The sequence below is a fragment of the Trachemys scripta genome, chromosome 7, assembly GCF_013100865.1.
Source record: "Trachemys scripta elegans isolate TJP31775 chromosome 7, CAS_Tse_1.0, whole genome shotgun sequence".
Lineage (NCBI taxonomy): Eukaryota > Metazoa > Chordata > Testudines > Emydidae > Trachemys > Trachemys scripta.
In genome coordinates, this window is record NC_048304.1 from 77531087 (window position 1) to 77558987 (window position 27901).

The 27901-nt window shown below is 40.0% G+C and overlaps 1 protein-coding gene across 39 annotated transcripts in view; it reads right to left on the reverse strand.

Annotated features, from left to right (window-relative positions):
* The window catches only part of ANK3 (ankyrin 3), a 439766-nt gene that overhangs the window by 105170 nt on the left and 306695 nt on the right, over nucleotides 1-27901 (reverse strand). For 26 of the 39 annotated variants that reach the window (XM_034777631.1, XM_034777660.1, XM_034777654.1 and 23 more), the window contains 7 exons: nucleotides 25520-25717; nucleotides 22159-22257; nucleotides 9023-9121; nucleotides 8824-8922; nucleotides 7895-7990; nucleotides 1811-1883; nucleotides 1549-1611 (listed from right to left, as the gene is read on the reverse strand). In XM_034777631.1, the coding sequence (XP_034633522.1) occupies nucleotides 1549-1611; nucleotides 1811-1883; nucleotides 7895-7990; nucleotides 8824-8922; nucleotides 9023-9121; nucleotides 22159-22257; nucleotides 25520-25717 (727 nt within the window). The remainder of the gene's footprint in view (nucleotides 1-1548; nucleotides 1612-1810; nucleotides 1884-7894; nucleotides 7991-8823; nucleotides 8923-9022; nucleotides 9122-22158; nucleotides 22258-25519; nucleotides 25718-27901) is intronic. The other 13 variants (XM_034777638.1, XM_034777633.1, XM_034777662.1 and 10 more) reach the window with 1 other exon arrangement.

Genomic DNA, 27901 nt, shown 5'->3' on the forward strand with positions numbered 1-27901 from the left:
GCCTCAGCACATAAATTAACATTATTTCAACATGGTTACTGGCTAAAATGTCCTTATTTTCTAAAGTTTAAAATACTATAAAAGAAAGTAAAAATAAACATCACAACACATGGAATCAGAAAAGTCTAAATAAAGAGTCTGAGAGGAAAATTGAGACCACTGCTATAGTAGCTACTACTACATTGGGAGAAGTTATAGCTATCATGCAAGTTAATGGGAAGCGTACAAAATACTGTCATTTCTTTCTTCATAATTTCAGAAACTCTGTTTGATTTTTGATTATGGTCTCTCTGTGGTGCTATGGTATTTGCAGCTTGATGAAGAAATTCATCCAAGCACAAAGAGCAAGACTCTCTGCACCTGTTAAACTCTGTGGCTGTACAGATGGAGTGAGAAAGCAGGTGAAGAAACCTCCAGGTGGTGTTCTGAACAGAGAAGAATATTCTTATTTCTATCCAAAGATCTGGCTTCACACAAGTGTGAATAATCAAACTCCTGAAACTTTACCCAGCTGTAAAACTACAAGGCTCACGGAGCTAGACAGCTTCCTTCAGTTTGGAACATTTAAAAAACAAAACCCCCATCAACAACAGACTTTCAGGAATGGCATTGTTTTGGTCCCTTCTGGTTGCATTCTATTTACCCGCCAAGAAAATAATCTGGGTACTGTGGAAGATGTCTCTCTGCTAGCCATGAACAGGCCAGAATAGAGGGGGTGATTGGGACCACAAACCACTGGAATGGCTCAGTGGCTCAAAATCCCCACATAGATGGTGTTGAAGACCAATGGGCTCTATTCCAGCCCCTACAGAGTTCACTACAGAAAGCCTGATTAATTAGGCCTTCTCTGAGCCACAGTTCCTTCTCAGGGCTCTTCTCAGGGTGGCACAGCTATGTGTCTGAGTCTAGCACTGTATTGGCAGTAATGTTCACCATTCCCAATTACTGCACTTGCTGTGGTCCTACCAAAATGGGAGTCGTCTTCTTTTAAGTACAATACAGTATCTTATTCAGTGCAAATAGAACTTGCACTTATGTGACATTACACTAAATGATGATTGGGATTTTTACTCTGAACTCTCCTTTGATCAGGGTAGGTCCTCACTAGCAAATGAATAATCCCAGAATTCACTTTATAGTGGAGGGTAGACATTAGAAATGTAAAATGTATACTCTATCCTTTCAGAAGTTATCTCCTATTGTCAGTTGTTTCCAAGAATGTGTATATTTATCCCTTTGGCAAATATTTAGTTTTTAAAATAAAATACTAAAACAACACTCTATTTATGAAGCAGCAGCAGTAGAAAGAATATTCCAGGGAATTAGTGGCAATTTGATTTTAAAATAGCGAAGCAAAAGATAGGAGCAAATTAGCATGTTAGCAGTAAATCAAACAATTTTCTGAAGTACTCGGGTCTAATGTACTGATTCTTGCTAGTAGGGTAATAAGAAAAGTTAGTGGGAAAAAAAGAGATTATTTCTAAAGTTAGAAAATAAAATGAAAATGTTGAAGTTAAATATCACTGCAATACAAAAATGCACAAATACCTTCTTCAACATCTGACATATATTCACCATCACTGAGAATTTCAGGGGTGTAGGCTTTACGAACTGCATGATTTAAGTAAACAATATAAGTAAATATGTAGAACATCAATATGTCAGCAAAACAATGTAATGTCATAACTAATAAATGTTTTTTGCAACAACAATTATCCAGTGGGGCGGGGGGAATAATTTAACAAACAAACAATCTATGATACAACAAATAGAATTTTAAAAGTAAATAAAAATTTCCTTTTTTGCATACCTTCATCATCAGACATGTCAAGAACTTCATTCATAGTTTCTGGTACATTCATTTTATGCTTTTCTGTTACAGTCTGTTAAACAATAAGATCATTTCAAAGTCCAGAAATTTTCATCAGAAAAACCTTTATGTAAACATGTAAAATTTATTGTTACATTTATAAGTAAAAATACATGATGGGCCACATTTATGATCTAAAATTAGCAGAAAAAGCCTTTATTTTATTTTCTGCAGTTTCAACCTGTAGCTGCATATAATTATGAAGTACAGTATATTCAAATAATAAAACTACCTAATATTATATCAACATATGTAACTATATTCAAGCTCATACAGCAGATAGGATGCTCTGAGGACCCAAAAGATGATCGTATCACCTAAAAGAAACAAGTACACTGAAAGAATTTAAGATCAAGATTTTTAAAAAACAGGAGCCTAAAGTAGTACCTTACTCTGTCTACAGACCCATTGACTTTAATGGGAGCAAGAGTAGCACAATCTAGCCCTAAACTATTAAGTTCCTTTCTGCTGCGTGAAGTTTCCTTCTTCCTGCATTGGAAGTATTTTGTGATTTTGGAACTAATTTTCTCTGCAATATTTTTAAATACATACCTTATCTTGAACTGCCTATATTTTCCATAGTGACAACTGCAATAATATTATGGTTATCTATGATACTCATCAGAAAATTTTGCACAGAATGCATTCAGATGGTTGATTTTTACTTCTGTCATTTATTCTCATTCAGGTTCAGGGAGCAGTATAAGAAGACTTAGATTTGGGGGAAACTGAGTTTGCATGCCTGAAATCTTCATTGAAAGTAGCTAGATATGACAAGATACCTCAGAGCTGACCTGCTGGTTTAATAAAAAAAGGGGATATCGAAACCCAAAAGGAACCACAAACTTTGAAGTAAGACAGCAGTCAAGCACTAATGATGTTTTGGATCCTACAGAAAAATCTGTACAGGTTTGGTATAGCTGTATCCAAGCCAGGATGATCAGTGGTATTCAAATATATGCCCACATTTGTGTTTCCTCTTATTCTACTACTGTTATTTCCCCGTCATCAGACACAAAGTTAAAAAATGATTAACAAAGTTTTAGGAGGAAAAATGACTGAAAAGATTCTGGTTGTGGTCTTTGATCCAAACTTTTAAGCTTGTCATTCTACATCTATCTTTATATACTTTATTTTTGTCTGGCTTCATAAATAATTCTGTGGCAAGTTTACGTCTGTTTGGCTCCTGTCCTCATTTGATATAATGGAAGCATTCCTTCATGAGCATGGCAGCTCAGAACTTATTACTTACCTTAAATAATTCCCACAGAACAAAATGAGTGTAAGAATTTCTAGCACCTTTTAGTTAAACTACCATCTTTAGAAGGTTCTGCCAATGCATGTTCAAAGATTTTACCTCAGCTATGTCTATACAGACTGAATTGAATAGATCAAAGATCACACACAGAATTTGTTCAGCCATTATTAGAGTTTTATTACAGTATGTGTAAAAAATCACAATACAGTAACCCATATTCACCCTTTGTACCACCTTAAATTGAATAACAGATGGGATAGATTTGGCTGAATATCCTCAAAAGATCTTTAAATTAGATGACTACTTGACATGAGAATATAATGCCCTCAGTAATTCAGATTCCATCTCAAAGTGCCAAGAGTCTAAAATGCACCATACCATGTTGGTGACTGATTACCAACATCTTGATTTTAATGAAAACTATTTTCTGGGCTTCTGTGACTGAGCTGTGTCTAACCTAGAAGGCATTTTGGGCTGTACAGTGCTTTTTGTACCTCACATTTCTTGTAGTCTAATTCACAATAAGATGTAATGCAACTTTTCTCTACTTATAGCACATATTAAATAATATACCTTCCTACCTATGTGACATGAACCCAACTAATTCATTAGTTGTACAGGCTAAGAATGAGCCTCCTGTATTTAGAGTTCTCAGTGTGCAACAGTGAATATACTTGACCTACAATTATCTAGATCTCTACAAGCCTGGGCTTGGGATAACAAATTCCTGTTTATGCTGCTCTCCTACAACTCTTTTTTATGGTGTCAGCTGTTCAATAAGCCTTGTTCCCGTTGCAGAAAAATATTTTAGAATCTCCCTAGAGATAAGTAACTTTTAGAGAAGGTATGAAGAGAGGTGCCAAAAAGATCTAGAAGCAGTGGTGATTGGTGCTTATTATCCAGCATAACTAACAGTATTTCTTTGTTTTGAAGTTTATCTTGTTAGCACATTTTAAGACAGAGCAATATAGGTTTTATATAAGCTAATGAATTATAGAACACAGCTATGGAAGTGACAAGAGGGAAAGCGCACATGAAGTAACAAAGATAAAAGCCAGCTTTTGATCCTGAATGTCTTCTATATATCAACCAACAGCCTTGCTAACAGGCTACTCACAAGTAATCTGATGACACCACAATTCTGAGAGGTGAATATTGACAGTTTTCTGTCTGCAGTGTGCTCAAAAAACAAGGAAGATGTTTATTTCCTACTCTGTTTTGCTTTAAACAGTAGTTTTAGAAAAAAAAATCAAGAAAGAAATTAGCCAGGTTTTTGGAACCAATATTCACTTGCTTTAAATGGTTTTTCTTTGGTGCAGACTGTGCCCAGCTAGCATGGTGGCTTACTGGCTCCCCATGTCATGAATAGCAGCATGGGTGCGATCTGCACAAGCCACTACATTCTCCTCCCTGTGAGAGAAAGAGGTGGGGGTAGCCAGAACAGAGTGGGGACTGGGCAAAGTTTTAGCTCCATCTTCCCACATGCTGGGTGGCATAACTGTGCCAGGTAAGTACCCAGAGCAGATTACTCACTCTCTGGATGAGCAGAGTCACAATCTCCCTTCTGGGCTCCAGGGACAGTGCAACTACACACTCCCCCTTACCAAGGCAGATCATTATCTCACGATCTGACCCTTTGTAGCTACGAAGAGGATTTATGTGATAATTCAAAAAATCTTGTGCTGCTTGCGTTTCAACAAATATCTGCACAAGATGTCTCAGTATCGCTTCTTTTGATAACTTTGTTCAGCAGCCATCAGTTGAAAAAGAAAAAAAAATATGGGAACAATTATCCACTTCCTTTACTAAGACAAAAATAGGAGGTACAAATGAATGTTGGTGTTTATCATCCCAGCAATATCAATTTATGTGGGTATGGATCCATAGCCAAAAGACAATAAGAGAAGATTGGTTAACAAGGGTCAGTGACATCGTAAGACAGTGGTCTCCAACCTTTTTATGCCCAAGATCACGTTTTGAATTTAAGGGCAACCCATGATCAACCCTGCCCCTTCCCCAAAGCCCCACCCCGCTCACTCCATCCCTCCCCTCTCCATTGCTCGCTCTTCCCCACCCTCACTCACTTTCACTGGGTTGGGACAGAGGGTTGGGGTTCAGGAGGGGATGCAGGCTCTGGACTGGGGCCAAAGGGTTCGCAGTGTGGGAGGAGGCTCTGGGCTGAGCCTGGGGCAGGGTTGGGGTGTGGGAGGGAGTGAGGGATGCAAGCTCTGGGAGGGTTTTTGGGTGCAGTAGGGGGCTCTGGGCTGGAGCAGAGTGTTGGGGTGCAGGAGGGGGTGCAGAGTGCTGGCTCTGGGAGGGAGGGCCGGGGCAGGGACTTGGGGTGCAGAAGGGGGTTCGGGGTGCAGGAGGCGGTATGGGATGCTGGCTCTTGGAGGGGGCTCAAGGCTGGGATGTGGCCTCCTGCCGGGTGGCACTTATCCCTGGAAGGGGCCAACGCAGCAGTGCGGCCCCTGGGAGGGGGTCAGGAGGTACGTGGCTCTGCGCGCTGCCCCTCTCTGCGCGCACCACTCCCAAAGCTCCCATTGGCCACAGTTCCCTGTTCCCAGCCAATGGGAGCTGTGGGGTGGTGCTTGCAGGCAGGAGCAGCACACGAAGACCCCTCCCCTATGGGGCCACGGGAGCGTGCTGGCTGCTTCTGGGAGCAGCGTGAGGCCACAGCAGGCAAGGAGCCTGCCTTAGTGGCAGCCCCACTACACCACCAGAGATCATGATCACCAGGGAGCATGTAGCGGGGCGGCCTGGCTTCCAGGCCGCCCCGCTACAGAGAGTCACCAGGATCAACCAGTCAATTGCGATCGACGGGTTGGTGACCACTGTTGTAAGATATTGTCATCACACCATTAAGCAGTCAGCAAGATCGGGATGCCTGTGACCCAGGAACCTCTTAGTGCCAATTGGCAAGGGGCAAAAAGGGAGTGCAGAGAAGGTACAGGAATCTCCTGTGTCTGGTACGTGCATTCAAGTTCACCAAAGAATGCCATGTGAGCTCTCAAACAACAGCCGGTGTCACATTGGTCATCACTATTATTGCAGAATGCATGTATGGATGTCGTGCAAGGAGTTATGTACATACACTCTAAATTATAAGGTCTGGGTCTAGGAACTGGTCACCAGCAAAGGTGAAAAACAGGTTTCCTGTTAGACAAAATATATTTGAGGCATTAGCGTTATTTCTAATGGGTTCACCTTACTTATACTGCCAAATTTAGATATCTCCTCCTTTTGAGGCTGGTGTGCGTAAGCATTTTAAAAATGTTCCTTACATATAAGTAAATTTCAGCTTCCCTTAATTTACAACATGAATTTAATAACTATTTGTAGTCAGTGCTAAATCTGGAAAGTTGTACATTTAACTGGATTAAAGTTGTCAAACAAGTGATCACCTGTTGCTGAGTTAAAAGTGTTTCTAAATTCAAAGGCATTCAAACTGGCTTAATCTGAAATGGCTTGCTTGAGAGAGAATGTAGCATGTGATAATAAATCAGACAATGGCAGCACTGGGCCTGTTCATAGAGTGAGCCTTAAGTATCTATTTCAAACATTTTGTGGTTTGTTATAAAATTAATATGGCAAGGCTTTGACTCCGCAAACACTTGTCCATGTGTGTAACTTCACTCATGTGACTATACCCATTTACTTCAGTAGGAATACTGACATGAGTAAAGTTATGCAGATGCATGTTTGCAGGACCAGGGCCTACATGTCTTCTTTTCAAGGGGACACCATCAACCTGAAATGTAGTCAGTTTCAAAATATGAGCTCAATGTCATTTTTATGCCTGCCGCTGAATCCCTTGCCAATTTTTATGCCTTTACAATCAAACTTTCCTCTTATTAAAAATATTTGTCTCTCTCCTGTTGCTGTACAAAAGACCCACACCAACAACAGGAGAAACTAACTAACTGACTAAAAGAGAAACAGAGAGCCCGATTAAAGATGAAGTGCTGTCAAATGTAACTGAGCTGAAAACAACTGAGCAGTATGTTTCACTCTAATCTTTTTCAGTTATGGTCACTGGCACTGTTACCTGAAACAACAGTAAGATGAGATTTTTAAATTGATGGTGTCCCTTTAACATCTAACAGATAATACTGGGACTTAATCTTGTAATTGCCTTCAAGACGCAGCCCATAATTACAGTAAAAACACTTCTAGTGGTGTTCCAGCCAATTTTGTCAGTTTGGAAGAACTGCTTTTAAACTAAATACAATCATGACATTTGCAAGCCCCTATAACAGTATATTTTATGTGCTACTACTTGAAGGTACTAGTGGGTGAGAGTGAATCACTGCAGGTATTCAGAACTGGGTCTCTTAAGAAGAGAGGGGATCTATGTTAGTTTCTGCTCATTTACAAAGCCGTATGAGGAAAGTTACCTCACCGAGGCCCCAAGCTTGCAATTAGATCGCCACAGGAAGGACAGTTCACCCATGCAGATCTAGTTGAAGGATTGGGCCCCTGGTTATTTATACTGCGTAATTTCAGTTTGGTTTTTGCAATACATTCTGTTGATATTTATTACCTGAATTTTAACACTTTTTTCATAAATTTGCTGTAAATATGATATTCTTTTTTATATTTGAGTGCATATGGATGTTATATTGCTAACAGTATGTATTAGCCACCTTTAACAATCAGATTGCAGTCTCAGCAGGTATCTATCAACAAAGCTAAATGTCAAGTTTGTAGAACTTTGTAGATTAAGAAAGAGTCTGACGCTCATTATTGAAATATACTATACTTACAATTGTAGTCATGGTCTCTTCTGTCACTATCTTCAATGTGTCAACAACTGAAATGTAGCCAAGTCGTTTAGCAATGGCCAGGGCAGTGTTCCCATTCTGAGAATTGAAATATTTATAAAAATGGAAATTCATTAACAATGCTTAACTATAAGAACAAGTAATAAATTCAATAAAAATTGACTTCAGAAAACATTTATAAGTCAACACAATAAAAAGTTCTGGCAGCAGGACATGTAACGTTAGGCATTTAACTGTTTACATAAATGGCAAGGAGAGAAATAACCAGTAGGATGGAAGGATTAAATTTTTATCAGTAAATGTTGGAAAACATCGATTTCACCACACAGACACAAACAGATGAAAAACAATTTCCATCAATAATAATGAAATTTAAAGAGAGACAAAGTAAGAAAAATGCTGCCTGAGGACTTTGTAGACTTCAATTTAAGGATATTTACTTTGTATATTTTGATATGTGATGCTGACAATTTGTATTTTAATGGTTATAAAGCTTTAACATTTTGAATCTCAACATTTACTGTCATTAAATAATTTTCATGGCTGCAACCCCCATAATTTCTTGTAACTATGAAAATTTAAATTGATTAAAATAGAGGAAAATGCTCAATAATAAACTTCTATATTATCCGTCGAAATAAAAATTGAATTCTGACAAGCCTCACTATATTCTCTTATGAATGCATTTTAAAGTCGTTGCTATTTCAGGAAAAGTAGAGCACTAAGGTGGCTATGTCTCATAGCTGAGATAACAGGCTGGCTGTGCTGTTTGATTCACGCTCTCTCCCCTCCCCCTATTCTTCTACATTTCCATTGTTGAGATGTAGTGGCACAGCACTTTTTACTGTAGGGAAAGCATTGACATGCTAGAAAAGAAGCCACCCACAATGTGTTTTTCTCTTGTCCCTTACCACAGTGAGTTCATTGGGCGATGCGCCATTCTGGAGCAAGACGTTAATGATATGGGTGTGTCCCTGCTGAGCAGCCTGGTGTAGAGGGGTGTACCCATTCTGCCAAGGATAGAAAAACAGAAGAGTTTGCAGTGTTCTGAGGAGAGCATTTTGTTTTTTTAAACAAAATAAAACAAGTGAAGGGAAAAGAAAACCTCACCTTTGTTTTGGCATTAACTTTAGCAAAGTGTTGCAGAAGGAAATTAACAATCTTTATGTTTCCATAGTGGCAGCCAACATGTAATGGAGTGTATCCCATCTGGAATGTTTTTTAAAAAGAATAAATATATGAACATAAGCAATTACCATTTACTGACAATAAACTGAATATAAAACTGCAAAGCCCCAGGTAGTGGGTTTTTTTGTTTTTTTTTCCTTCTGGGAACATGTGGAAAAACATCCGGAAAAAAAAAATCTCTTGACAGGTATGTGCTCCATCCTCTTCTTATCCTTCCTTCCCCACAGAACACACCTTTTCCCTTCCCTATCCAAAATGAACCTATAAGGGGAAGCTGGAAGCTGCCTTGCATTTCTTGTGAAGTTGAGCATATTTCTTGCTGATTTCACAGAGTTTTCTCTTATGCTTAGACTGCAAGTTCTTTGGGGCAGGGACTATCCTTTTACAGTGAGTGAGTGAGTGTGTGTGTGTGTACGGTGTCTAGCACAGTGGGGCCTTGATTCCTGACTGGGTCCTCTAGGCACTACTGCAATACAAACAAACAATTAAAATGGATGGAATATACTGCCAACTCCATCCTGACCAGAAGAGCCAAAGTGCAGCCTAGGATCTGAGTGGACTCCAGCAGCACAAAGTAGTCCTACGGGAGGCAGAATGCCTGCTGGTGAATGTAAAGTTCTCAGGCATGAAGTCTAGTTTTTTAAGGGTGTGTTTACACTCCAATAAAACACCCATGGTTGGCTCATGTCAACTGACTTGGGCTTGCTGAGCTTGGGCTGTGGGGCTATAAAATTGCAGGGAGGAGAGTCCCAGAGCCCAGGACCAAATGGCTATACCGCAATTTTATCACCTTGTAGCCCGAGCCTGTGTAACGCTGACAGATCCCGGTTGTCGGCAGGCAGGATCGAGCCAAGGACCTTTGGAGCTTAGTGCATGAGCCTCTACCACATGAGCTAAAAGCCAACCAACTGTTAGCTAAGGCTGTAGAGCAGACTCATTGTATCTCTCTCTCTTTAAGTGGTCTCGGTGCCACTAGATGGGACAGAAGACCACACCCAGAAGGTATGTGGGTTACACCTGGGTAGCTGACACAGGCCAGCCACAGGTGTTTTGTTGCCATGTAGACCATACCTAATGTGTTCTGGGCCTTATGTTTCAGAGACCAGTGGAAGCTGGTGTTTTGTTAGCAGAACACCCTGGCAAACTTTTGCACTGATGAATATATGGATTTTTCTCCTTGTTATTTTCCTACCTGACTTTCATTATTAATGTACAGTTCAGAAATGCCCACCAAAGCTGCAGCAAAATCCAGGAGCTGTCAGGGCATGAGATGCTTAAACAAATAAGGGAAACCGGATTCATGTCCAAAACACCTTATAAAATTGAACATAGCTAAGCATGTACATTTTTTGGCATGAGTTCTAATTAAGAACTAAAACATAAGCCTGTCTCTATAAATATACTGCTCAGAAACAGAATCCTAAAAACTACTTAAAAACCTCACTTAAATGTAGCAACAGGGAATCAGAGTGTTCAATCTGTTTGCTGCTCACTTTAGAAACCATTCAAATTTTAAATAATTTAAATGATGTGTTGAAACATGTAAAGAATTGTAACAAATACTTTCATAAATAGTGAAGTTATACTATAAAATGGAACAAATCAGAGAGAACCAAAGCTGCTGCCCCTCACCCCCGCCCCATCTCTTCGCTCTTTTTTTTTCTTTTTACTATAATGAGAATATTGTTAGTTGATCTGAAAGAGCTTGAGATTCTTACAAAGTGATAGAAATGATCAGATTATACCTCCTAAAGCAATTATCTCCTCCTTTATCATCTGCCTGCATCAAGACATTATTTCTTCTTCCTTAATAAATACGCTTACTTTATTATAATCAGACTGGGGCTGCAATGAAGGACAGTTCAGAAGAGGGGCAACTAAAAAGAACACTTTTTCAAAGTACTTTATAAAGATTAACCCAGTTGGCTGTTGGATAGGTGAGGATTATTCTCTCTATATTACAAAGGAGGAAACTGAGGCACAGAGGTTCAGTGATTTGCCCAGATACACTGGGAAGGGAATGCCAAAGTCAGGATTGGAATTCAGGAGCTCCTGCTCCCTATCTTATGTTCAGACCACTGAGCCATGACTCTTAAGAAAAAGGAAAATACAGATGTGAATGGCTCTGCATGGTTTACACAAAACGTATGTTTCAGTGGTTGCCGCATTTGGATTCAGGATTTTCTTCATATCAATTTAAATTAGACTCCAACATGTCCATTTTAAACAAAAGGTGCCCAATGGCCCTATCTTAAAACATGTTGAGGGAATGTGCCAATTACTGTAAAATACGGTGTATGTATTTACATGCCTTTACTTCAGTGAATCATAAATAAGGTAACATGTAAGGAAACCACTAAGTCTAACTACAAAGTAGACTATTTAATTAAGTACTACTTTAAATTTACCCACTGCAAATGTAAATGTCAAGATTTTAATGGCACCTACTACTGTACCTCCGTAAGCTGCTAGGAGAACAATTACCTACACTACTGCTTTCTCGCTGGCTCTTTTCTCATTGTTGACTAGCTAGCAATTTGAATGAGAGACCAGGTACAGTGCTAACTCTGGAAGGTTTTCTTTTTGTCCCTTTTGAAATGTGTGGGGTAGGGGAGAGAACGGAGGGAAGTTTTTGAACTCCGAATGACCTCCACCCCCATTTATTTCCTTTCTACTATTTTCCTCTTGGAGGCCTCAAAGCACAGCTATCTTGTGTCCCAGAAATGACGGCCAAGTACAGCTCTCACTAAAGCCATTAATGTTGCTTTTCCTATCCAGCCTGGGGAAGGGAGGTGGGTTCACTGCAGAGTGACATGAGGCACTCCCTCCCTCCCCTCTGGGGTTCAGCATGCTGCCTTGGTGGCAATCTCAGCACCTGCCAGCCTGGGAGGAAAATACTGAACTCTGCATCTGTACTCTGATCCCTATGTGGCAGCATATTGTGCCACCATTAGACCACTGGGCTACCCTGGAAGATTTTCTCTTAAGTTTCCAGTACCTTGTGGTCATATTGTGTCATGTCTAATCATGCTCCATGTGCTATACAACGTAATGCTGCCATCAGCAAAGATAGGATGATGTGACAAGACAACATGGAACACAAATGAATACATTGGACATTTTAGAATGAAGTTTCTTTCCAATAGCAAGCAGCTTTCATAGCAATAGGCAACAATATCCACAATAATCATGTTGGGTCAAAACACAAAATTAAAACTAACTACCGAGATGCCTACTTAAATCTGAGACCCAAAGAGAATATCCTTTATTTCCCAGCTACAGAATGGACTCCAATAACAAATGGCTTTCAGTTCGGCAAGCATCTAAATTTATATTTATTTCTTGACTTCCTCATTGCAGATGAATATCCTGTTAAGATTTCTGAATCATGCCAACTGGCAGATTCTGTGCTTACACTGCCAAACAAGGGTAGAGAACAAGAAAGCAATTCTCACTGCTACCTGGATTCCCCATTCTGGGTTCTCAGAACATTGTAGATGAATAAACAGGTGGCTAAACATATTTTGTTAACAATTTTTAAACTATAGACACATCATATGAAGATGCGTCTTGATTTTACAGTTAAACCAATATTTACTGGCATAAGCTTCCTGGAACTTAGCAGACTTACCAGTAAATAATATTTTATTCCAGAAAATCAGGATTTTTTTAATGCAGCTTCTAATTTTGTCACCTCATGGTAATCAATTAATTACATTGCTTCTAGTCAGTTTAAGAATGGACAGCAACATGGGGGCTAACAGATGGGGAGTGCTTCTCAAAAGCAGCAAGAATACATGCCAAAAATTAACCCAGAAATATTGGACTTTCAATTTTATATTACGGTAGTGAAACAGGGCCGCCCGGGGGTGGTGGGCCAAGTGGGGTAATTTGCCCCAGACCCCGGGCCCCACACAATAATATAGTATTTTATGGTACTGCAACTTTTTTTTATGGAAGGGGCCCCCAAAATTGCTTTGCCCCAGGCCCCCTGAATCCTCTGGGCGGCCCTGTATTGGAACATACATGTATTCCCACTCCTTTTTGGGAGGAGAAAAGTATTAAAAGCCCCATGTAGTGGGTATCTTTTCAATATCCTTCATTTGCCCTGGTAGTAACCATAAATCCTAACAGCTTGAATTATTGCATCTCTCTCTTCATGCTGACTCTCAAGCTGCTCTGTTTTTTTCTGCTGCTGCTGTCAGACACTGAAGATAGAGTGAGAGCTAAGAAATGAACACAGAACAATTGAATAGAGTTTCACTGATGTCTTTTGATTAGGCTGACAACTCCTCTAGATCAAGACACCACAAATCCAATGAGACCTTGATTCAGCAAAGCACACAAGCACATCTTTAAGTTTAAGAATGTTTAAGTACTTTACTAAATCAAGGTTTAACTGCATAAAGTATCTTGCAAAGGCCCACTATTAATGTTATTGGAGGGCGGCGGGGTAGCGGGGGTTTGGAAATTTCTAGTGCAATGGCCACTAGACAGTTTAACATGCATCTAAAAACTGTGGTAATAATTGATAATATGATAGATAATATGCAACAAAGATACATTTAAATAACCGTGATTAAGTATTTCAAGCATTCTTTCCAACATCCCACTATATCTCTGTTCCGTTTTCCTTCTAATACTAAAATCGCTTATTATTTTAATTAAAAATAAAATTGTGATTTTTTTGTCTTTGTGCTTGTGAAAGGTACTGAACACTTTTAGTTAGCAACAAAAGAGGTATATTGGCAGTACAACTTTTCCCACACTGTCTTGCCTCAGCCCTGACCTGGAAGGTCCAATTCAGGGAGTAAGAGAGTAGTTGATCACCATCATTTCACAATCCTTGATAAGAATACTACCAAGGGTACAAATAACTGCCACTTTAGTGTTGGCTTTATTATCCGGATACTTTCCAATCAGGAACTAGATTGAGACAATCAATTTTTGTCACATGGGCCCAATAGCCAGCACACAGTAACAATTTTCAATAACTAATGATCTGTGCTAGCTTCACCCAGGCAACACTGAGAGAAAAGCTCTGAATCCCATTACCAATCCCTTGGGCAATCCAGTATCTGGTTTTATTTTCTCAGGCTAGCTCTGTAAATTATACATGAAAACAACACTAGCCACTGTGCAACAGCCAAATAATAATGAACTTCAAAAGGGCATTCACCTTCTTGTCAGTGTTCAGCATTATGGCTGTACTAGGAAAACAAGATAATATATATATGTAATCAACACAGTTATTATATATCTGGAAATGTAAGTACTGAAGGAAAAACTGTCAAGCACTAAGTCTAGATTTAAGGTCCTGATCCAGCAAGGTTCTTAACCATATACCTAACTATAAGCAGGAGTGGTTCAATTGACTTCAGTGGCTATTAAAGTCAGGCACAGGTACCTTACTGTTTCAGGGCCTACATTCCCAGCAATTCAAACACAGAAAAGAAAAGCTGCTGGGACTGGAAATGACAAAAATTCTGCTTTTGCTGTGGAATTCCAAAGTTGTCCTTTGTGAATGGTGAGTTGCATTTTAAAGCTTTAACTGTGGCAGGGTCTGGAGCAGATGACATGAAGAGAGAGAGAGAGAGAGAGTGAGTGAGTGAGTGAGTGTGTGTGTGTGTGTGAGAGAGAGAGAGAGAGAGAGAGAGACTAGTTTTACTCCACTGCCTTCTAAAGAATCACTCCTAATGTACACTGGTGGCTGTGAACTACACAGATCCAAGGTTTTGAAGAAGTTTTAGGGTATGTCTACATTAGACCTGGAGGTGTTATTTGCAGCTCATACAGACATACCTGTGCTAGCTTTGATTGAACCTAAAAACATAAGTGCAGACACAGTGGTGTGAGCAGCAGGAGTGGCTAAACACCTGAATATGTACCGAGGGTTTCATTTGGGATTGTACCCGAGGTGGCTAGCCCCTCTCACTATTTGCATTGCTGCACCTACACTTCTAATTTTAACGCTAGTGTAGCAGGTATGTCTATTCAAGCTAGAAATCTCCACCCAGCTCCAGATACAGAAAGAAGAGTGAAGAAAAACAAGACAAAGGAGGTGGGGGTGAAAATAGTCTAAACAAGCATATTTTGGTTTTTTAATATACTATTAAAGGAACCTCATGTTCTGAAGGGTATTTTGAAATGTGTGCTTTACCGGTATTCCATTTTTACATTGCATTACCTTTTAAAGAACATAATAACAAAAGAATGGCCATAATGGGTCAGACCAGTGGTCTATATAACCCACTATCCTGTCTTCTGACAGTGGCCAATGCCAGAGGCTTCAGAGGGAATGAACAGAACAGGGCAATTATTGAGTGATTGATCCCCTGACATCCACTCCCAGCTTCTGGACATTAGAAGCTTAGCACACCCAGGATATGGGCTTGCATCCCTGACCATCCTGGCTAATAGCCGTTGCAGGATCTAACCCCAATGAACTTATCCAATTCTTTTGTGAATCCATTGGAGTTTTGGCCTTCACAACATCTCCTGGCAATGAGCCCCGCAGGTTGACCGTGCGCTGTGTCAAGCAGTACTTCCTTTTGTTTGTTTTAAACCTGCTGCCTAGTTATTTCATTGGATGACTCCTGGTTCTTGTATTATGTGAAGGGGTAAATAACACTTCTTGATTAACTTTCTCCATACCATTCATGATTCTATAGCCCTCTATCATATCCCTCCTTAATCATCTCTTTTCCAAGCAGAAAAGTTCCAGTGTTTTTTTTCCTCTCCTCATATGGAAGCTTCTCCATACCCCTAATTATTTTTGTTGCCATTCTGAGTACCTTTTCCAATTCGAATATATCTTTTTTAGAGATGGGCTGACAAGAACTGCACTCAGTATTCAAGATGTGGGTGTACTATAGATTTATATAATGGCATTATGATATTTACTGTCTTATTATCTATCCCTTTCCTAATGGTTCCTAACATTCTGTTAGCTTTTTTGATTACTGCTGCACATTTGAGCGGATGTTTTCAGAGAACTATCCACAATGACTCCAATGACACTTCCTTATGTCGTAACAGCTAATTTAGACCCCATCATTTTATATGTATAGTTGGGATTATGTTTTCCAATGTGCATTACTTTGCATTTATCACCATTGAATTTCATCTGCCATTTTGTTGCCCAGTCACCTAGTTTTGTGAGATCTCTTTGTAACTCTTCACAGTCTGCTTTGGAATTAACTATCTTGAGTAATTTCGTATCATCTGCAAATTTTACCTATTTTTCCGGATCATTTATGAATATGTTGAACTGCACTGGTCCCCAGTACAGACCCTTGGGGGACATCACTATTTACCTCTGACCATTCTGAAAACTGACCATTTATTACTACCCTTTGTTTCCTATCTTGTAATGAGTTACTGATCCATGAGAGGACCTTCCCTCTTATCCCATGACTTCCTACTTTGCTTAAGAGCCTTTGTTGAGGGATCTTGTAAAAGGCTTTCTGAAAGTCCAAGTACATTATATCCACCAGATGACCCTTGTCCACATGTTTGTTGACCTCCCTCAAAGAATTCTAGTAGATTGGTGAGGCATGATTTCCCTTTACAAAAGCTGTGTTGACTCTTCCCTAACTAATCATGTTCAACTATATGTCTGATAATTCTGTTCTTTACTGTAGTTTCAACTAATTTGCCTGGTACTGAAGTTAGGCTTACTGGCTTGTAATTGCCAGGATCATTTCTGGACCCTTTCTTAAAAACTGGCATCACATTAGCTATCCTCCAGCTATCTGGTACAGAAGCTCATTTAAATGAAAGACTACATACCACAGTTAGTAGTTCTGCAATTTCATATTTGAGTTCCTTCAGAATTCTTGGGTGAATACCACCTGGTTTTGGTGACGTGTTACTGTTTATCAATTTGTTCCAAACCCTCCTCTACTGTCATCTCAATCTGGGACAGTTCCTCAGATTTGTCACCTAAAAAGACTAGCTCAGGTGTGGGAATCTCCCTCACACCCTCTGCAATGAAGACCGATGCAAAGAATTAATATACCTTCTCTGCAAATGGCCTTGTCTTCCTTGAGTGCTCCTTTAGCACCTCAATCATCCAGTGGCCCCACTGATTGTTTGGCAGGCTTCCTGTATCTAATTTACTTTTAAAAAATGTTGCTATTAGTTTCTGTGTCTTTACTCTTCAATTTCTTTTTTGGCCTTCCTAATTATACTTCTATACTTGACTTGCCAGAGTTTATACTTCTTTCTATTTTCCTCAGTAGGATCTGATTTCCAATTTTTAAAGGATGTCTTTTTGCCTCTAGCCACTTCTTTTACTCTGTTATTTAGCCATGGTGGAACTTTTTTGGTCCTCTTACTTTTATTTATTTATTTAGAGCATACATTTAATTTGAGCCTCTATTATGGTGTTTTATAAAAGTTTCCATGCACACTGGATGCATTTCACTCTTGTGACTGTATCTTTTAATTTCCATTTAACTAGCTTCCTCATTTCTATGCAGTTCTGCTTTCTGAAGTTAAATGCTACTGTGGTGGGTCTATTTGGTATTTTCCATCCCATCAGGATGTTAAATTTAATTACATTATAGTCGCTATTACCAAGAGCTTCAGCTATATTTATTTCTTGGACCAGATACTGTGCTCCACTTAGGATTAAATCAAGAATTGCCTCTCCCCTTGTGGGTTCTAGGACTAGTTGTTCCAAGAAGAAGTCATTAATGGTGTCTAGAAAATTTATCTCTGCATCTCATCCTGAGGTGATATATACCCAGTCAATATGGAGATAGTTGAAATCCCCCATTATTATTGAGTTTTCTATTTTTATAGTCTCTATAATCTCCTGGAGCATTTCACAATCACCATCACCACCCTGGTTAGGTGGTTGGAAGTATACTGATACTGCTATACTGTTATTATTCAAGCACAGAATTGCTATCCATAGAGATTCTATGGGAACTTAAGTAAATACTTTCCCCCCCATCTGTCCAGTGGAGCTTGAGTAAACATAGCTATGCTTAAAAAACAGAAAAAGCCAGCTTCCAATAACATCGCTATTGCTTTGTTGTGCCAAATCAGTTTTGTTTATTCACCAGCATCCTTGAGTGAAGTCATCAGAGCTCTAGGATTAGCATGTGTTTAGCTAATTGTTGCTGCAGAACCAGAAGAGGAACCCCAGAACACTGTCAACGTGCAGCCTGCAAAACTAGTGGCTATTTTTCCTTTCATATTTTCCTCCAAAATACAATTAAAAAGTCCTAAGCAAAAAAAAACCCTGAAGACTTATAATTGAACTGCATATGATATGTCTAATAGTACTTCTGAGACGATTTTAGATCAGACCAGACTACAATCAATTATTCTGACACATAACAAATGCCAGAAAATGTCACTCAGCAAGTCCTGCAGTGGCAAAACTATTCTTCCTTACTATTCCTTTGAAGCAGAAAACGCGTCTCAGCCCAATCTTCCCTTCCTTTGTAGTCCTCTGAGTATTCCTCACTGATTTGAACAGTCCCAGTGTCCAAGTGCACAGGTACATAAGTAGGAAGTACTCACAAGAATAAAGATTGCAGCATCAAGCAATATATGTTTGTAAAGTACTATGTTGGCTTACAGAGATGTATAAATGATGATTAAAGATGATAATATTCCTCAGGAGGAAAATGATAGCTCACCTGTGGCTACACATGAAGTTAAATGACACTGATAAAATATTAAGTATTCTTTCTCCTGCAATGAATATTGTAATTGAGTGATAATAGTAGTATCACTCTGTTTTGTAAATCAATAGCCCAGTTGCTACCTGGATAGAATACGAAGAGAAGGGGCCAGGTAGTTATTACAGAAGGGGGAAGGGTGTTTCCTACTGCAGTAAAGAGTTTGTCAGGTCTTGCATTATAAACTCAGATCATCAGGGTTTCTCCAGAAACTGTGGTCCATGATAAAATAGAGGATACAGATTCTCACATGTCTTCATACAACAGCAAGTGTTTTTTGGCAGACTGGTGTCCTCAGATGACCAGAGTCTGGCCTGCTATCCAGAGCCTGGCAATCTGGCCTCCATGTCTCTGTTTTATGTAACAATTAAGAAACTGTGTCACGCACACCTGACTCATTCAGCTCAGATCAAGTGCTGGAAGAAAAATAGGTGGAAATGTTCTCCCTAAGGGGCAAATGGTCCCATGCAGTGGAGAGTAAGGCTTAACATGGTAGAAGGAAGGCGAAGTAGTCCAAGATGCTCCTCATTATGGATAATTGGGCTTCAGCATTAATAATTTAAATTAGCCTTGTACGTGAAATGCTACTCCAAAAATGACTGTTCTGCTTAGATACGTGGATAAAAATGCAGAAAGATAAAATGCAGTGCACTGGGACTTCTCTTGGCTATTGAACATTGAGTTCCTGCCCCAGGGCACACCTGAGGATTTCTCTACCACTGAGATGTGGTCTCCCAGAAGGGAATGTGTAACAATCACCTATTCACTACCAGTGAACACAGTTATTGTTCTGGATGAATTTTCAGTGATTTACTAGTCCTTTGAACATGCTATGGACCTGTTACAGACAACAGGATAAGTAAATGTGATACTAAGTTTTCTTTCCTTTTGGATAATTTTATCTACTGACCAGGTTCGTTTTCAGTGCTGCAGTTAAGAAATTCAGGTCTTTCCTGGAGTGGCCATTGAATTGGCAGACAGGGATCCCATTGACAGTGCACTACTTATACTACTTCCTATTTGTAGGACTATGGGGGTAGGGGGAATGTACACATTAATATGTATGGTTTAGGGGTTAGCGTGCAGTTTAGACATTGCTTTTAATTAAGTGAAGACAGCAGGTCCTACAATGTTACTGAGCTACTTCAGATTACAGAAAGATTCAATACCAGGTGAGATCCATCTCCAAGAGGACAAAGTGAGAGCCTTGAGGGATCTGCAGTGAATGACCAGGGAAAGTGAAGCTGCTGCTGGGCATCTCATAGATAGCTGAATTGATAACTGTGAAGTAGTGGCTGCAGACTGTGGACCTGATTTATCACTGTGTTGCACAAATATAAAGATGGAATAACTTCACTGATTTCAATGGGTTTACTCCAGTTTAACACCAGAGTAACTACTGTACTGAAATCAGTGGCGTTACTGTAGCATAAAAAATTGAAGTAACACAGTGGTGAATCAGGCCTGAAAACGTTTCCCTTTGCCATGACTTATAATCAGTTGCTTCACTATCACATATAGGATCTGCCTATATGCCCATAAATCATAGGAAATAATGGTTTGGTTCCTCCCCTCCCCCAAATAATGTATCAATAGAATTTGGAGATGATGGTATACTGATGGTCTGTTGTGGACCCATCAGATGTATAGAGTTGACTGGAGAAGCAGGTTTGAAGTGAACTTTGGGGGATTTGAGGAACGGAATTCTGGCCTGAAGACTGAGTGAGTCATGAACTCATGATGGATAAATATTTCTTGTAAAAGTTAATTAATATTAGAATACATATATTACTTACTTGGAAGGTTCCCCCTATTCTAGTGGTGGTCATGTCTGGCCAGAATATCTTATAGACAATGACATGTTGTCCATGTATGCAATACATGCATTGCATGCCCCAGGACTGGCTCCTGCACGCACCTGGAGGACACCATTTTGTAGAGACGTGTTGGGGGGTATGCAGGATCAAGTGCCCCCCCCAGCAGCCGCCCAGGTAGGGAGCGGAAGGGGTGGGGCCAGGGCCAGAGCGGAAAGGGCGGGGCCAGAGCCTCTTCCAGCTCTGCTGGAACGCTGCCTGGTGCGGCGCAGCAGCTGCCTGGGAGAACACCTGACTGCAGCATCGGGCTGCCTCCCGTCCAGGCTTAGTTCCGGGGACAGTGGCCAAGTGAGACAGAGCCCTCCTCCCACCTCTCCCCCCACCACACAGCATGCTTGGAGTCAGCCTCTATCCCCAGAAGCCAAGCCTGGGCAGGGAGCGGGCTGCTGCTGCCACCCCTTCCCAGCCAAGCTCTCCCCCAGGTAGCTGGCTATGCTGCACAGAGCAGCAACCAGGAACAGCTCCGTCCCGCTCCCTGCCCAGGCCTGGCTGCCAGGGAGGCTGGCCAAACATGCCGTGGAGGAGCCAGCGCAGCAGGAGGACAGAGCTCCCTGCCCCCTGCGTGCATGTAAGATGGTGGGGGAGAGAAAGCCCGGGTGCCCTGAGCTCGCGCAGAGTGGGGAGGAGACATATGGTCATCCTACAGCAGGTCAGTGTTGGTAACACTCAAAGAATAGTTTATGGAAGGTTACATTATTCAGTATTTAGCTCAGGATAAGCGGAAGACTTCCATTTAATTGGTGACTGTCTATTACTCTTTACAAGAACTAATAATAAGGGACACAACATTTCTAATAATCAGGAGTGCCTAATTTGTTTTTACTTTGTTTATGTTGTTTGAAACACAGCTCTTCTGAAAGAGTGCTTTTACAATGATATCTAAGACACTTTAAAGAACCATTTTGTTGTTATTTTTTCAAATGCCGGTTGGATAGAGGAGTGAGTACGTGTAGTACACACCGAAGAACACTAATGGGTGCTAAGGGACTGTATTACACGGTGAAAAACAAGATAGTGGAAGCTCTGGCATTTATGCGAGTTTGCTTAAATGAAGAATGCAGTCCAATCCTACTGGATGCTTACTTTCTTCAGTCAAAACACAACAATGTAATTAAATTATATTAATTAATTAAATTAAATTAAATCAAAACTGATCCAAACATCAGACAAGATTGCAAAAATAAACATATTGCCCACAGACTGTCCTTTCTATGTAAAGGAAAGTTGGATAACATTGAATACATGATCTTAAGTGTTCAAAGTATATTTTCTAACTAGTTATTCACAGGGGCTGATTCACCACTGTTACTTCATGCCAATGTAAGTCCATTGATATTACTGCAGTTACACTAGGATAAACGCGGAGTATTGTAGTGGTGAATCGGACTTACAGACTTTAAACACTTCCATTAGGTGGGTATAATGTATTTTCTCTATTTTTTTCTTCAGGTATATTTACACATTAGTTAATGTTGATTAATCTTACCTTTGTTGGTGCATCAACAACAGCCCCTTGATTAACAAGAACCTCTGCCACATTGACTTTGTCCTCTTGAGCAGCCAGGTGAAGTGGTGTCAGTCCACTCTGTAAATTAGGGGCAACAAATGATCATCTTGCAGAGGAGTCATATTAACATTATGAGCCAAATTCTTTCCTCAGTAACTTATACAATTGTACTGATCTCAATGAGTTTGCAGCTTGTAAATGAGGGCAGAATTTATCTATCTGTTTACTGTTTAAATTTGTTCAATTACAAGACACTACAATTTAAAAGCATCAAATATACATCAAGCTAATGTTTCCTATACAAGGTACAGCAATTATACAAGGAACATTATTTTATGTAATATTAAATATGGAGCAGATATTATACTACAGGTTTTTAACACAAAAGCTCAAGGTTATTTTCTCCTGGCTATTTCACTCTCCTGATATGAATGAGATTAAAAGAAACATCAAACAATTGTTTACACTCCTGCCAGTTTTCTAGGAGCAACACTCAGATTTAAATTCTGCTATTTACAGTGTTCTCTTATATATGAAAATGAATGTGTAAGTAGGCTTCTTCTTGTTTCAGTTCCAAGGCACATTGATGTGCTGTTCTATGGCAGCTGTTATTTCCTTCTCTTTCAGGGCTCATTGATGGGCTTCCACCTCCAGTTGCTTTAGCTCCAAGGTTCTCTGATGTTCTCTCTCTTTTTCTGCTACCTGCAATCGGTACAGCTCTAACTTTGTAACTACTTCGCTCGCTCTCTCATCTTTATGCTTTTTCTGCTCTTATTTCCCTTACCCAAAATAATCAAACAGAAAATAACAAAAGTGTAATCTTTTCTTGATTGTATTCAGCCACCACACAAAGTCTCACTTAAAATCACTACACCAGTGTATGAAGTGCAAATCTCACTCAGTACAACAGGCTGTGCATTTCACCCTGCTTGCAGCACCAATGTGACATGCCCCAGAGTACAACCTGAACTGGTGGATCGTTGTGCCTCCTTAACTCTCCAGCCTCATGTGCACTAGGCCCTGCTTTGCTGTGTGAGCTGCCACTCCGCCCAGTCACCCCAGCTCCTAGCATGCAAGTCACCCCAGACAAATACCAGAATGCTATGTCCAGCCACTCTTGAATTACATACAGGGTGACACCTGCATATCCCCAGTCCCAGCCTTGCAACCCAGACATGTACTGTTTTGAACTGCTCAGTAACTTATTAAGCAATACAAGCTCATAAATTCTGTCATGTTAGCAAAGAAAATGAATATGCACCAACCCTTGTTAACCTGAGTAGATTCCCCAAGCCCTTCAGCCAAAAACACACTGGCTTAGATAAAACATCAAAATAAGTTTATTAACTACAGAAAGACAGATTTTTACTGATTATAACTGGTATAGGCATAAAAGGTCAGAATTGGTTACAAAAAGAAATAAAATGATAAAATTGCAGTCTAAATCCTAAACTTTACCAAGCTACGTCAAATGTGAAGCAATAAGGTTTCTCTTACCCAAAAGCTTACAGCAGTCTGTGCTAACTGGAAAGTTTTCCAGTTAGGATCCCTCCCCCCAATTCAATGATGTTTCTGTCTTCCAAACAATCTTGGTGCCTTCAGAACAGGTGGGGGAAGAGAGGTGGCCAGGGGCCTTTGTTCCCCCTTTTTATATCTTGACCCTTTTTATTGGAAAAGTCCTTGCTGTGTCATGGGGTCAGGCAGCCCCATTGCCTATGTGTTCTGCACTCAGTCCTTCATATGAATTGCAAATTCTTGCTTGCACCTTCTGTATACGTGCAGCTTGAGGTGACAGTTCTTTGTTTATAGTTATTGTTATTTCTAAAGAGCTAGTCTGTGGACATTCCCCAGACTCACATGTTTCAGTAACAAACATACAGCAAAATCTCATAACTCCATATATTATGATGGTACAGACGTTAACAGGACAGTAATACGTAACAGATTATGACTTTTCAAATTATACCTCACAAGGCATACTTTGTACAAAATATATCATAACCATATACAAGTGGTGAATATGAGGGTACAAGGTGTTATTTTGAGGTACAGAGTGTCACCACATAAAAGCCAGCATCTGCATTTAGGGGTAGCCATAGATGCTAATGAAGGACCATGAATAGTTTTAAGGTTAGAATAGGAGAAATGAAGCATAGGCTTCCAAGTGTCATATGAAGCACACCCAGAGACTCAGAGGACACTGAGCCATTCCACCTGCTGAGAGCAAGGAACGATTTTTGTGAGAAATTTCTCACTCTCACCTTCATAATCTTGTCAGATAAATTCATACAGAAACCACACTGTACAATTACACTGATGGAGATGAGGGCATCTAGGGAATTAGGGATGCACATTTACTGTAGACATTATCACTGAGCAGACTTATCAGCCTATAAACCCTTTGGCAGATGTATAAACACTTCCTTTCCAATTCCCAAGAGAAAGCATGTGGAAAGTTGCAATGCTATAATGGAATGCCCCAGGAAGTGGAATCACTTACATTAAGAACAAAATCTCAGACAACCATACTGCTGATAGCCCATAAAAAAAATCAGCTTCTCTTTACAAAGTTAGGGGCTACCACTGCTTAATGGAAGGAACATGTATAGATCTGCTAAAATGGCGGGAGTCAAGCCCACAAATAGCCTGGAGTTCAGAAGAAACTTCCCCAATAGGCATGTTACAACAGAATTGTCCATTACAGGGGAGAAGGGGAGGGTTTACATATTCATATGAAGCATCTGGTACTGGAGAATGTCAGACAGGATTCCAGAAAAATGGACAGTTGGTCTGATCTAATATGGCCGTTACTATGTTCTATTTTCTACCAGAAGAAACGATGACAAATTCAAACACCTGTGTGCTTTACATAGAATCATAGAAATGTAGGGCTGGAAGGGACCTCGAGTCATATAGTCCAGCCCCCTGTGCTGAGGCAGGACCAAGTCAATTTAGACCACCCATGACAAGTGTTTGTCCAACTTATTCTTGACGAACTATTGATAATTACTCTTTGAGTACTGTCTGACAACCAGTTTTGTACCCACCTTACTGTAATTTCACCTAGACTATATTTCCCTAGTTTGCTTCTGAAAATGTCATGTGGGACTGTGTCAAAAGCCTTACTAAAACCAAGATGTATCACATCTACAGTTCCCCCCATCCACTGGGCTGCTAACATTATCAAAGAAGGTACTTCGATTGGTTTGACTTGTCAAAGCTTGTAAATTTCAAATCTCATAGAATCAGATGATGCAAAATTCACTTGCTAGCCCCTTTTCTTATTAGTTACCCTTTTCTTTTCCTGAGTGTAAAAATAAATAAATAAATGCAAACTTACCTTGTTGCTAAGATTCACATTAGCATTTCTAGTAAGAAGCAATGACACCATGTCCACATGGCCTTCCTGGGATGCAAGATGTACAGGGGCAATACCCTGTCTGGTAATAGCGTTAGCATCAGCACCATATTCAAGCAATGTAGTCGCTATATCCATCTGGTTTTTCTTGGCAGCTATGTGCAGTGGTGTATAACCATTCTGTCAATATAAAACATTTGATTACAGGCTCATCTGTGAAATACCACAGTAAATTACTTTTCTGTACAAACTTGATTTTATTATCCTAAATGATCAGTTCTAAAAATTCAGTCCTGACATGAATGAGCTTAAAATTTGACCATATTAAAAAGTGACACATTAGAACTTTAATAACTATTTTAAAATCATCTCTGTAAATAAGAGAATTGAAAGAAATTTGAATGGCACTTTCTAAATGTGAAAAATGTAGCCAATATAGAGCAGTGCAATCTACAAACAAAGACTTCATAACTGTTTGAGACACCTTTCATAGTTATTTGCTACTTTTCCTTAAAGGTCTAAGTACATATTAACTCTGTAATGTACAGAAGGGATGGGATTCGCTATTATATACATGTTCATCTTTAGTCACTCAGAACAGCTGTTCGTGTTTGTTTTCTTCCATTTCTTGGTGTGAACCAGAGTATTATATATGAGAATTGGGGTCAGTCTTTCTTGTAACACAAACTTTATTGCAAAGTTTGTCCTAATCTTGTTGGGAGGCAGTTTTAGACACCCTATTTTGGGCCATAAAAGGATATGTCAATATGAACTTCTGGTTTCATATCCCTGAACTCTTTCCTTCTTTCTAATCTGTGCATCCAGGTATTTCTAATAAGTTCATTTCTGAGTATCAAATTCAATTTCAACTGTACAGAATAATCTTAGAGATCCAAAAGGAAGGACAGGATTTAGCAAAAAACCTGCAATTTGTTTTACACACAAAGCGCTTGTCTATGTGGCTAGTTATACAGCACACTAAGTGGCTGTGTGGACACTACTACCATGTACTAAAAGTTTAGCAGTTTCAAGGCACATTACCTTTTAGTGCAATGTAACAAGCTCCACGCAGACATTAAGGGTATGTCTACACAGCAATTAAACATCTGTGGCTTGTCTGGGTCAGCTGACTCAGGCTTGCAGGGCTCAGGCTGCACAGCTGTTGAATTGCTGTGTAGATGTTCAGGCTCAGGCTGGAGTCAGAGCATCTACACAGTAATTAAATAGCCCCACAGCCCAAGCCTGAGTCAGCTGACATGGGTCAGCTGTGGTGTTTAATTGCTGTGTAGACATACCTTTAGTGTGGGACAGGCTAGTGCGCTGTACTTTCACACCCCAGCTTGCTATGCACTAACTATCCATGAAGACAAGTCCTAAGTTTCTTTAAGATTTATTAAAATCAATGTGTGTGAGGCTTTGTCTACACTAGCACTTTTGTCAACACCCTGATCAAGAATAAGTTTCACCGACAAAAGCGAGTGTCTCCCGCTGACATAGCTACCGCTTGTTGTTTGGAGATCTTTAACTCTCCTGCTGGCATAGAGTGGCTACACAGGCGACCATACAGCTGTATGTCCGTAGTGTAGACATAGCCTAAATCAGCTAAACAGATTTAAGAACCATGGACAACACACTAGTCAGGGGCATGGCCAGCCTTTGGATACTGACTATGATGCTTATTGCATCTGGTCCTGTTATTCTTCTAGAAATAGTGTGTTAATCTTAATTTTCAAACCATTGGAAAAGAGAGAGAGAGAGAGAAAGAGAGAGAGAGTGTGTGTGTGTGTGTGCGCGCGCGTGAGAGAGAGAGCGCTTTTAAAGAAGTGGGATTCCAGCTGGTTGGAACCATATAGCAAGTACCATGAATATTCCAAACTACATGGGCCTGAACCCCTAACAGCTTTGGAAACAAACCCAAGGTAAAATAGGACCCAACTCCCCTTTTCAGGTAGTGGAAGAACCTTTTCTCCTTAAACAGTGGAAGAACAACTGCCAGAAACTCACTAAATCTACCCTCTCACACAGTGGCACCCATGCTTGACTTGTTTTCCCACTCCCACTAGATCTCCTGATCTCTCATAATTTCCTTGGGGGAAGTGATTGAAGGATATACTCAAAGGCAGAAACAGTCCATTGTGTATGGAAATAAGATGCCTTGGTCCCACACCATGATGAAACCCACTCCACTTCCTGCTGTGTGCTGCTGAGGTAACAAAGACCAAAAAAAGATATTTTTAAACTCCTGTATTTCTGCCTGTATCCCACTTATTTGCCCTTCACAGCTTCAGCTCTTCCTAGGCGCATGAGATTGCCTGTCCTAATGAGCAGGTCAGAGTCAGTCCTCTTGTGACTGAAAACTGCATA